Here is a 12,888-nt window from a genome sequence, read left to right on the forward strand (position 1 = left end):
ATAATAAATCACTAATGAAATCAAATCATAAAGCAACTATAATTTTTCTCCTCCTAGCAGATTTGAATGCAATAAAAAGAAATCATCTGTCCTTTTATGTTCCAATTTCAAAAAGTATCAGGAACACAAATAAGTATCCACCATTTATCATCAAAATTAAGCATTTATCATCAAAATTAAGCATTTATTTTGAAAGAACGGTACATTTGTTTTATTCAAGTAGTTGCTAGCAATGGACAACATTTTTTATTCAAAACGTTGTCCATCACTAGCCACTACTTTTTCCCATCTTTCTGGCAGCATATGGCTACCACACTGAAAGAACACTTCATCTTTCAAAGCTATACACAAATCAACCCAATTTCAATTCTATCCACAAATCAATGCTCAAAGGGATTCACAAACTCACCCGAATATGAAATGCTGTGAAAGATGACAATAAAAAGAGCAGTCTTCAGCATGGCTCTTAGATCTGGATAAAAATCTGTATAAAATTAATAAAAATTTCTAAATTTTTAATACCATTTATATGCAGATTTCCTATTATAGCACTCACTTTTAAATTTCTGGTATCTTCATATGATGTAAAGTGTTGCTCAGACATGCTATGCGTCATAAATCGAAACCAGCAGTAATCAGAAGAAGCCATGTCTAGTGAATACAGCAGGAGGGAGAAACCTTCTCATTTGTGTTTTCAAGTATGTTTTGACTAGTGGAGGAACACAAGGATGAGCGGTATAATGCAGGAGAATAATTTGATCATATCTGGAATAGTAGTGGATGCATTTTCTTTGAGTGCTCAGCTCAATCTCATCATTTGTGTTCAGTAAAGAGCCCCAGTAATAATTTCATTCAGTTTGAGCAACTCATAATACATGACACCCAGCTCATTCCATCATACACACAGCATGATTTTTTTTTCCATGAATATTCGGCTTGGGTGTCAATGCTGAAGCATGTCCAGATGGTCACCACGATTTATTCTTTGTGTTATCCTAATGGATCCATTTTTCATCACCAGTAACTATACAATACAATGTTCATATGAAATTTTCATACACTTTCATCTTGTGCTTCAGCTGGAGATTTCTTTAAATAAAAAAAGTAAATCAAAAGTTCGTGCAAATGAAGCTCATTCAGCTCAAAATTTGACATTTTTCACATGAAAAAAATATATGATGTTGATATAAAATTGGTAGAATTTCAAGGTTTATGTTGTTAGCAGATGTCCAACCTTACAATATGATGTTTTACATCAGACAATTTTAACCATAACTTACTGGTGGCGTTATTTTTTGTCAAACTGCAAAGACTTATTTGTACTCCCAATAAATGCTAAAATACTCTTGAAAATTTACATGGAAATATTTCAATGAAAATTTATAGCAAAATTACATATCATGCTCAAAGGGATTCACAAACTCACCCGAATATGAAATGCTGTGAAAGATGACAATAAAAAGAGCAGTCTTCAGCATGGCTCTTAGATATGGATAGAAATCTGTATAAAATATAAAATTTCTAAATTTTTAATACCATTTATATGCAGATTTCCTATTATAGCACTCACTTTTCATAAGAAAGAAGAAAACATACATAGATTGCACAGAAAATAAAGGGTTTGGATGTAAGATAGCATTTCTAGAAGACAACTGATTTCATTTAATAGGTATGAAAAGGGTCACCAAATTTTTAATTTTGGAAAAAAAAAAAAAATATTTATGTACAAAATAAATTTATAAAAGGTAAATCCTAAATTCTTATAATAAAAGCAATTTAAAAAAGATAAAAGTAGAATACTGTATTTCCTAGTATATTTCCCCCCCTAGTTCAATAGCGCTAGATTCTGAAAATTTTAAATTCACATAATTTTCACCTTACTCTGTTGTGCATAGTTTTTTGTTCTGAGGGCTAACTTATTGGTTAACTGTATTCCCTTGATTATTTTTATTCAATGTATTCAATTTGTATTTTTTTTTCCATTAGCATTTTATCCATTTTAATTTTCCCTGCATTAATTATTAAAAACACATTTTGTGCAGATCCTTCATTAAGTTACATGGATGTGGAATGTATTCTCGCACTTAAGAATCTTTCCAAATATATGATTTCACCTTACTGTAACAACCTTCTTTAAATTATTCAACACATTATGCACTGTTATACTAATTTTTATGTCTCATCTGAATACAAATAACACATCAGTCTTCAAGTTACTAACATGTCATCCAAAGATTTCATTTATGCTAATAAATTGATCCTAATATAACTAGTATATATTATACTTATACAGTTAGCATTATTTCTGACTGAAAGTACCCTTATCCCTTTAACAATGGGTGCCTCAGTCACTGAGCCACTCTCTTGGAATGCCATGCCTACAGGATACACTTGCACGGTTAAGCCTAACTTTTGGGGAAAAAATTGTATAAATTAAATTTATGGTCCAATTGTTTGGTAATTTTAAATTTCATTCACTAAAATACATGAGAACAATATTCAGGTAGTTGTCAGAATTAATTTGAAAGATTTATCATTATATTTCCTTGCTACTTAAAGTAAACCAAATAGGTAGAATTTCATTTGGGGGACCATAAAAAGTTGCAGCGAAAATGTATGCGCAAAAGCGCCAAATCTAGCGAACATGCTGATTTCAAACTGTGTAAGTTTATATAGTTCTATATTTGTAATTCACCACTGAAATACTAGTTTAATTAATTCTTTTTTGATAATGCTATGGATTTAACAATTTGTGAATTGCCCTGTGATGAAACATCTGCAATAGAATTTCTTCAAAGAAAAGGCATCATTCATGATAGAAAATTATGTTTAAACAACCACAAGATTAAATTATGCTTTAGCAATAACTCAGTAGCGAAATGGTGGTGTAGGAAAAAACCTGTAATGAGAAGAAAGGATTAAGAAGTCAAAATTGGTCTGAAGGATCGAAAATTCCCTTCTTTACAGCCGTTAGGTTCATCTATTTTTGGTGTCAGGAAATTGCATCTATTGAAGTTTGTGAAATCCAGCTGAAGATGAACCACAATACATTTGTAGAATGGAACAGTTACATGCGCGAGGTGTGTGACACAGCTTTAATTGTTTGGCCTAAGTTGAAAATCGGCAGATGTGGCAAAATTATTTTTAAGTAGACAGAATAACCTTGGACCTGTTCTTCCGTCACAATGGGTTTTCAGCAGATTATGCACAGAATCGAATTTGCAATTTTGCATGTATTATGATTTAATTTTTAGTCTGGTATATTGATACACTAAGCCTAATATACATTGGTTTTAATATGGCCAATATACCACTAGACTTCAATACTTCACTTTAAACAAAATACATAATAATTTTAAATGGCATATCAGTCCTGTACAAAATAAACAAAATGACCTTGATCATTTATGTATAAAAAGTAAATCAACAAGTGCTTTGAAAATTTTCAATAAATTACTACACTGATTCGTCTGATTCTAAAAATGAAAATTCATTTACTAAATAAATCTTTATTTTTTACAACATTATATTCATTTCACTCCTGGAAGGGTTTTCCTCATCATCAAATTCCTGTGCACATAGTTAATCAACATTAACAACCATATTATCATTCCATTCCTAACAATGTAAACTCAACTGTTCTTGCCTACTCCCTCAGTCTACTTCATTGAAACCTAACTCATGTCCAATGCTTACAATTTCATTAACAACTGTGATCAGTTACTAGCTACATCTCACATAACCAGTTGAACAATGAGAAAAATGTTCTTTCGATACAATAATTTCATATTTACAGATGTTATTTGATCCAACAATTCTTGAATATTTTAATAGCATTTCTCCCAGAAATGAGCTAATGAAACTGACCTCTATTACTCTGAATTAGAAATTCAAGTTCAAAAATTAAATTTCATGAATATTTTAAGATACACAGGTTCCAAAACAGATCTCGTGTTAGGAGCTAAAAACACAATTTTAACAATTGCAAATAAATTATTTATCCCAAATACATAATTATTTACTATTCTGCTTAATAGTTCAAAACAGCATTCTTTCTATAGACAATGAGTTACTCATTTATATATTTGTGCTATATCCCATATAATTATGCCGGCCCGGTATGGACCTATTCATGTAAATCTCTTCAAAAAAAGTTACAAGCTGCTCAAAACGGTGTTTTCAGGCGAATCTCTGATGCTTCATGGTATGTGAGAAACCACAAGTCACATCAAGAACTACATATCGATCTGTTACGAATGTATTACTGCCATATTGCTCGAAAGTTCTATAGTGACCAAAAATTAATTAAGAATCCTCCCATTCAAGTGTATGATTACAATGTTAAAGATCCCTGTTACAGTAAACGGCCAATGGCCATTCTTACTAATCAAACTGATTAATTAAGGTGCATTGTATATATGCATCTTTATGTGCAATGTGTGTTTTTCTCTTATGTTCAACTCTCATCTAAGTAATTACTTAATGATATATTGTAATGTATGTTTTTTACATTAGCACACCTTGGGTCTTGCACTTGCTTATTTGTTTGTTTATGTTTACTGTGATTTACGAGATCAAGAGATCATCAAAATTTATTATCACTAGCTCGATCAGTATCTAGCTTCCTCAGCCGGCATTTCTCTCTTTGTACATTCTAACTATTCGGTTGGATCCTAGCAGAGCCCACACACTTGGTGTGAATGATTTTGGTTATGGTGCGTATCGATGTGTACATGGACAAAGTCAAGTGAGTGTGCAATGCCAAGTTTGTGCAATTCTCTGATGTTTTTTATGTGAAAATAGGTCAATGTGTACATGGATACAGAGTCTGGACAATTCTTTGACTTGTTATTTTCAAGTTGGCAATTTTTGGGAAATGCTCGAAGCAGTGCACACTTTCCCAGGTTGTCATCAAGGGTATGAGCTCTCCTAGGATTTTACCAAGTATTCTAATTCATAATCTAAATAACTGATAATTACTTCTAGCTCAACTTATTAATAAAAAAAATATGCGAATATATACATATGGGAAGCACATCCGCAGAGAACCCGGTAAATGTAAACATCGCCAACTTTGGCGATAATAGTTCAAACCTGGTAACTCATCGGATATATCCCTTGTTCGAAGTATGCAACCACTCCTTTTGCGTTTATTTTGTTGAATTATTACTGTCTTTGTTCGCATTTGCAGGTTTATATTATTCTTCTCTTATTTATTATTAGTTTTTCTGAATTCTTTAACAACGAATAAATAGAAATATTTTCGTAGATAGATGCCGGTTCTCGGTTCGGGATGAAAGGAGGGGTGAATGCTAATTTGTAACACGGCTGTTCACGTTGTGTTCTTAATTATGAACAGCTCTAAGAACCATGAGGTTTCCAACGTCTAAAGTAATTTGTTTTCGTAGACCGCAAAAATGTGCATTTTAAATAATTAAGTAATGCTTTTATTTTTATTATTGGTTATTGTCATCTAAAATTCTGAGAATAAATTAATTTTTATGGCGTAAAATTTAAACAAGATAATATATTGTTAATGCTTTTCTAACAATAACCTTTCAGAGGATGGCAGGTGTGACATAAATAGATGATTAAATTGAAATAAAAAAAATATTATTGATTATCTAGGATGACAGAATAGTTTGATGCATCACCATGGTCATCAAAATTAGCAAACCACTGCTGTAGTAAGGAATATATTGTTTTCTGTGTTAACTGGAATTTAAGACAAATTTTTTTCGTATGTCACGTTTAACCGGTTAATTTCAGTATATTAATACTAATTTATATTTTTATATGAAGTTTTATTTCCGTTATAAATGCTCTTATGCAAAATATATTCTTTTCTGTGCTAACTTGAATTTAATACAATTTTCGTATATCACGTTTAACCGGTTAGTTTTACATCTACATGCTTATTATCTGTGAATTTTTACTACAATATGCTTAATACATTGTTTTATCTGCTAACTTGAATTTACATGCACTAAAAATCACGTTTACGGCTCGGATTATCGTCGATGAACCGCGAGCTTGGCGAGTAAAAATGCAACGGCGCCAACGGGTTCTTTCCCGAAGCGCCAACGGGTTCTTTGCGGATGAAAACCCTACATATGTACTCTATTTCCCATTCAGTTATTTCCTGATGTAGTAATTCGAAACAATGTATTTATTCGTTTAGGGGTAGGGTCCTCAGACCCAGGCACCCTGGTGCTACATCACTCTTTCATATACGATAAACATTTGAAGCTCAAAATTATTTTCGACACAAAATAAAACTGAAAATCTGTTGCTTAGTTTGAACTACAAAAATAAATCTCTGACATATTAAGTAAAATTCTCTCTGTTAAGTAACAATTCACTGCAATTAATAAACGATGTGAACTCAAAAACACGGTAATCGAAATTGTCTAAAGAGAAGGATTTCTGTATTTTAAGTAACCCAAAATTTGAATATCAACTACTCAATACTTTGGATATAATCAGTTTAATATATATTTAAACTGCTCATAAAAATTAATATAAAAATTTTAATAACAAAACCTGTTTTATAAAATGCAGATGAGTTCTAATAAAACTTCAATAATTTAATATATGTTAAATCAGTCATTCATAATACAACAAATTTCATACAATAACATCAGCGTTCGTATAAAAAGGCCATAATTATTGCAATATTACACAATGTCCTTCTATAGAACAAAGTAGTAACTCTTCGTAAGTAATAGCTGTAAAAATTAACGAACTCACATCCAAGTGACCAAATCAAAAAGGAAACAATTACGTCTGAGATGCGAACAAGAATTATTCTTTGGATTGCATAGATGTTGCACTGATATAAACAACGAACACACCCTTTCCTTTCATTTAGTAAACAGAAATCGGTTCAGCATCAAAAATAAATTGCCGCAAATAATAAAACTGAAGCCGCGCCTTGAATACTGTGGCAGAGCAGCTAGCTCACAAAAAACAAGAGTAAGAAATCATACACCACATCTGCTCTTATTTTAAAAGTTCACAGAAATTAATCGTTATTTGGTTCAAAAGAAAATTGTTACTGGACTCTATTACTCAAATCTTTAGATATATAAAAAATGTCCTGAATTGACATGCTTTTTAAAAGATTTCGCTTTATTATAAACAAAAACACTAAATAAGTTCTCTAAATTGTGAAACAATTTAGTTCGATATTCGTATCAGATGGATAGCCGTGTACTCTATATAAGGGTGTTCGGAATAAATTTGACAGTTTCGTAAGGAGAAAGAAAATCCGCTTGTATGAGTAGTAGCGAAGGTCTTCATTGAGTGAAAGCTTCATAGTAGAGGCTGCAACATTCATTTCACGTAACAAAGCCCGAATTCCAATGCCAGGGTTCTTCAACACCTGTTCCTGCAGATTTGCGAGGAATTCTGCTGTACAAACGCAATCAGATCGTCTGCCAGGGATCTTTCTTCTTGCTACATCCTCGTAGTCACCATTGCAAGTCTCTAGTTCATGCCCGATTGTTTTTACTGTGTTCAGGGAGCATTGGGCAGCAGTCATAATATCCTTATTTTGATGGCCGGCATGAATCATCATGATGCAAGTTATTCTCTTCCATGATTCAGATGGGTTCCAGTCATCCATCCTTTCTGACATCTTGTATATGAATGAAGAAGGGTCCAAACTTTTAAATGACGAGTAGTGTATGTCAATATCTCCAACCTACGAAAAAATATAATAAATTATAAATATGTCAAATTTATCCCGAACACCCTGTATTTATACTTGCCTCGCACTCGTCATTCGGGCAAAAAGATCTAGCTAGTGCAAAACAAGACACTATTGTCAATTTTTTTCTGTCTGTAAACATTTGTTAACAATGGATATAGTGTATTATAACTTCTAGTATACTGTATCATGGAATTATACTCCGCGTTTTTAACTAATTATTGCCATTTTGGCTTCACCGAGTAAAGGAATAAAAATGTCAAATATATATTTGTGTTTTTCTTTGAATTGTGTGTATTTTGAGATAACGGTGGATATATGAATGTGGAATGAAACATGGCGCGTTGATAATCTCTCTAAGTGCTTTGCTTTGAAGAACTTGGATATGCTACAGTTGAGTTTTGGCAACGAGGACCACAGAGTAATGTAGTCCGTCACAATTAGACACACGCCAAAGGTGTACGGAAAAGTGTACCGTGACGTCACGGGCTTCTGGATGGGTTACAATATTTGGCTTTTTATCATATTTCGCGGTAAATTATGGCAAAGATTAACAATTTATCGTGCGATGTAAACAAACATCGAAGATCTCGTGTTAGGGTGCAAACGTTGTTGTAGTTAAAGAATATCTTAGATATTCGTTGGTTGTAGTGTTCGCTTATTAATAAATTTCTTCTGGTGATAATTCAGTTAAAATCACTGACAAAAGTTTGATAGAACATGTGAGAACTTCCATTGCAGTGTTCTTTGAATTAACATTTATTTCCTGCTAAACATATTATAAATAAAAGAACAAAACAATCTCAATTTTTAATATCTCTGTTAGCACTTCATATAATTTTTTTAGTGGTATGAAAAAATTTTGTGCATACTGATTTAAAACTATTAAAATCAGATACAAAACAGTTTCTTTTTTTTTTTTTTTTTTTTCTTACGAAAGCGCTGAAACTGTTTAATTATAAAAATACTATTTTAATACTGAATTTTGAACGCATTTTTTCTGTTGATAATTTAGTTAATCGTAAAATGACTATGCTTTCGCATAATTTAACATCATTTGTGAAGTGAATGACACTAAATTTCAGATGTGATAATTTTTTAAATTGTTTCTGCCTCTGAAATAAAAATTTATTCTAATGTTTTGCGAGTTTTTAAGTGTATCAAAATGTCAATGTTCCATCGGCACTTGTGCAGAAACATGGGAAATTGACTCATCGTTTGTTGTAATTATTATGTAATTTAATGTGAGTAAAATGTTGCAATGTATTTGATTTTTTCCTTGATGAATTTGAAATTATGAAAAAATAACGTATGGTATAGATGATGACAGAAATTTTTAATGAATGAATTTAGAAACTGTAAGATGAAAAGAATTACCTTTGATCTGATTCACAACTGCATGTCACAAAACATACTTCATAAAGTATGCCGAAGTTTTATTCCTTGCAAAAAACATGATATCTATTATTCAAGTTTGTGATTAAGGAATTTTTATAGAGCGATGAAAGAATATGATCTTCGTGAGGTGAGCTGTATTCTTTATAATGAGGAAAATTTGGAGTTTTATTCCTTGCAGAAAACATGATATCTGTTATTCCAGTTTGTGATTAAGGAATTTTTATAGAGCGATGAAAGAATATGATCTTCGTGAGGTGAGCTGTATTCTTCATAAAGTGGAAAATTTGGATGAAAGTGTAAATGAATTAATAAGGACTAACCTCCTTGGTGCATTTTCTGCATCTTCTAAATACATATTTTGAAACCATGTTTCAGAAAACACAATAATAAACTGTTTTAAGCAGGATAACTTTTACTGATGGCAAAATCAGTCACTTCCCCAAACAGATCCAAGTACAAAATATGAAAAACATGTCTTTGAATATGATGATGAGAAAACTTTCTTACTTATTATTCCTCAAAACTGTCTCACCCAGTGCTCATAAACTGTGTATGAATGAAATTTTTCATGACAACTGCATGCTGTCCACTATTATTGAATTTTTAGCTCTTATTTCTTAATGAAAGTCCTGTGGAAACATGCAATTTTATATTTCTATTATACATCCATTTATTTACTTAAACTGTATTGCAATTTCCTTGGGCATATTTCTCATCATTTAATATTATGATTTAGTTTTTGCTATCAACACAGATATGGACAAATGTAATGATATGCAAAACAGTGTGTGCTTTTTTTTTTAGAAAATGCAATCGAACTTCACAAAGAGAATAACCTCTTACTTAAATAGATTTGTCGGAACTACTCTGATATGCGCCCTCAAGTCGCCAAATATTTTTGGCGAGAAACTTCACGCTGCCATATTACTATCTAAATTTTTTGTCTACATTTTGAACTTTTAGCCTAAAATGTCTCAAAAATGCGGTTTTCGCACATGCAAAAACTACGTTTTGAACACACAATTTAGCTAAAAATCCGAAACAAAAACAAAAAATTTAGATAGCAAAAACGTAAAGTTTCTAACCAAAAATATTTGACAAGAATCCATGTACACGGCAACATGTTTTAACTTAAAAAAACATCTACGAATTGCACAATGTAGGCAACGAACGAATCTACAAACTACGCACACCTCGCTTTAATAAATTAACATAACAACAATAAATTTCAAAGAATACCATGTACACAGCATCCTGTTTAAACTTAAAAAAAATTCTACGAATTGCACAATTTAGGCTAGGAAGGAATCTACGATCTACGCACTCCTCGCTTTAATAAAATAACATAACAATAAATTTCAAATAATACCCTGTACACAGCGTTCTGTTTCAACTTTAAAAAACATCTACGAATTGTACAGTCTAGACACTAAACAACAAAATAAACTAAAATAAATTTCAAACAATTTAAAAAAACAACAATAACGACAGAAATTCATACTAAAGAACCAATGAACATAACATTCTACAAAATAAGAACAAGGATAAAATAAAATGCACTTACCATGAATTAATACGTTTTCGAATAGCAGAAATATAAATTTCATACCGCCTTTAACATGCCGCCACGTAATCACTATCGTATTTACATGACAGCCAGACACACTATCCAGAAAATTTATACTATTGTTCACAAATAAATAAAATCACAAATCCCTACTTCTATCATGCACTGCCATTAAAAATAATCTCCCAGACCCTCTTTCCACACTTCCAAATACCCACTACCCTTCAACAGCATAGCCACAATCATATTTCCTTTTGCCGAACTTCAATTCAACAACTACCATTTTATCTTTCCCTCCCATCTTCTCAGACACAGAGGCGAACCAACGAGCTCCAGCGAAAGATTTTTCAACGTCAACAGGGTTGCCATAGAACACGCAATCGAGCCAAAAAACAGCGCAGAACACATATCGCCACATTTGGTGAAATTAGGGCGTATATTAGAGTTGTACCGATTTGTCTTATGGGTGTGGTTATCTAAGAAAATATGCTATTAGTGATGTTCTATTATCAGCCATTATTTTATTTTATATCAAGTATGCATCATTTGTAAAGGACCACTTCACATAAATTTTCTCTCCATTATACATGTATAAATCAACTAGTTGAATGCTTTGTCATAATCAATAAAGTATTACTGCTTGCACAGTGATGTTTTGGTAAAAGTATATTTACGAGTACCCATTGGTGATTTTTGGCGGCACATGGATACCGAGTTTGTGCACATTGACCTACATAAATGCAACATGAAAAATTACAAATTATGATCAGAACAAGAGAGTTATAATAAAACATTGGTGTAACAAATACATTTGTTAATGGAAAAAAACATCAAAGAATTGCACAAACTAGGCATTGTGCCCTCCCTTGACTTTATCCATGTAAACGTTGACCTATTTTCACTTAAAAAATCACCAGAGAATTGCAGAAACTTGGCATTGTTCACTCCCTTGACTTTATTTACTGACTGAGTATATTTACGGATGTACAGAACATTCAACTACTCAACAATCAACATAAATGAAACAACAACTTGGCAATAAATGAAACAACATCTTCGCAATAATACAAGGGGTACCCTTCAGTCTACTCTAACCGATGCTTTATATAATTGCCTGTACTTCTGATGAAATGATATTGTAGCTTTTGCTTACAATATTTTATGAATAATTATTTTCTTTTCTATTAAGAGCATGTATAGTCCTCACTGTACCTTTATTTACCTCATCTTTATGATATGCATTGCTATGCTTAATTTGACATCTGCTTTCTATTTTAAATATTTTTCCTCCTCTTTTTTTTTCAACTCCTTAAAGGATGGGTCTTTGGGAGGAAAAATTAATGTCTCCTAAAGTGTCATGTGCTGTTCTCAAAGTGGGCCAATCTTTTTTTTTCCTGCTTTTTTATTTTCAGCTTTCTTGCAGATAATCTTTTTAGCTCAAAGTGGCAATTTGCCCAGAAGGGCTACTATTGCTGGTGCTATCTTCCATTCTGCACAGGACGTCTGAAATGAGGGTGATGTTTTTTTGGATTCTCGGCCAACAATTTTCTATGCCGAAAAACTACCAAAACTTTGGCAGAAAATCATAGATTAGGGAGGTGATTACTGCCCGCACTAAAGGTACTGGTTTCATGTTTTCTCCCTAATTTTAATGAAAACATTAACCAGATATTAATCCATTTAAGTTTTTAAGGGAGACTGGGTTTTATTCCTTAATCTGAAGTGGTTGTAAAGTGTTTTAATGTACTTTAATAATTAGAGACTTTACTTGGCTTTATATTTTATTTGATCTTGTGAATTTTATGCATCCCTTCACATCACGGTTTTACTACGAGGCGTTTCATTATTTTGTTGCTTTTATGTTGTTTCGCATTTTTCTCATTACATAATGCATTTTCAACATGTGTTAGCTGATTTTTATAATTTCATACCATTTCTAAAGGAGAGAATAGATTATCATGCTTTTGTCCCATTATAGTCATGTGCCAAAATATCCACCAACTAACCAACAGTATGTGGTCATAAACAGACCTAAAATTGTATAACCTTGGTTTTTGAGATGAATCATAATTCTAGACGGAGCGCACCGGAGTCCTAAATAAGAACGCTCCGGCACTTCTATGTAACTGAACAATAATTTCAGTAGAAATATGGTCTCGAAAATTGTATTTTTAGCAATAAAATTATATTAAAAATTGCTTATTAAATTTTA

At 32.0% G+C, this 12,888-nt stretch overlaps 1 protein-coding gene across 4 annotated transcripts in view; it reads right to left on the reverse strand.

The window, feature by feature from the left end:
* Window positions 1-11,056, reverse strand: part of Cont (Contactin) — a 157,637-nt gene extending 146,581 nt beyond the window's left edge. Inside the window, exons 1-3 of one of the 4 annotated variants that reach the window (XM_085811180.1) lie at window positions 10,674-11,055; window positions 6,751-7,705; window positions 1,427-1,501 (exon numbers count right to left, since the gene is read on the reverse strand). In XM_085811180.1, the coding sequence (XP_085667306.1) occupies window positions 1,427-1,478 (52 nt within the window). In that variant the 5' untranslated portion in view covers window positions 1,479-1,501; window positions 6,751-7,705; window positions 10,674-11,055. The other 3 variants (XM_085811179.1, XM_085811182.1, XM_085811181.1) reach the window with 3 other exon arrangements.
* Window positions 11,057-12,888: the final 1,832 nt, after the last annotated feature.

Source organism: Stegodyphus dumicola, chromosome 2 (genome assembly GCF_044657685.1).
Source record: "Stegodyphus dumicola isolate Sdum_Otavi_A_Nest chromosome 2, ASM4465768v1".
NCBI lineage: Eukaryota > Metazoa > Arthropoda > Arachnida > Araneae > Eresidae > Stegodyphus > Stegodyphus dumicola.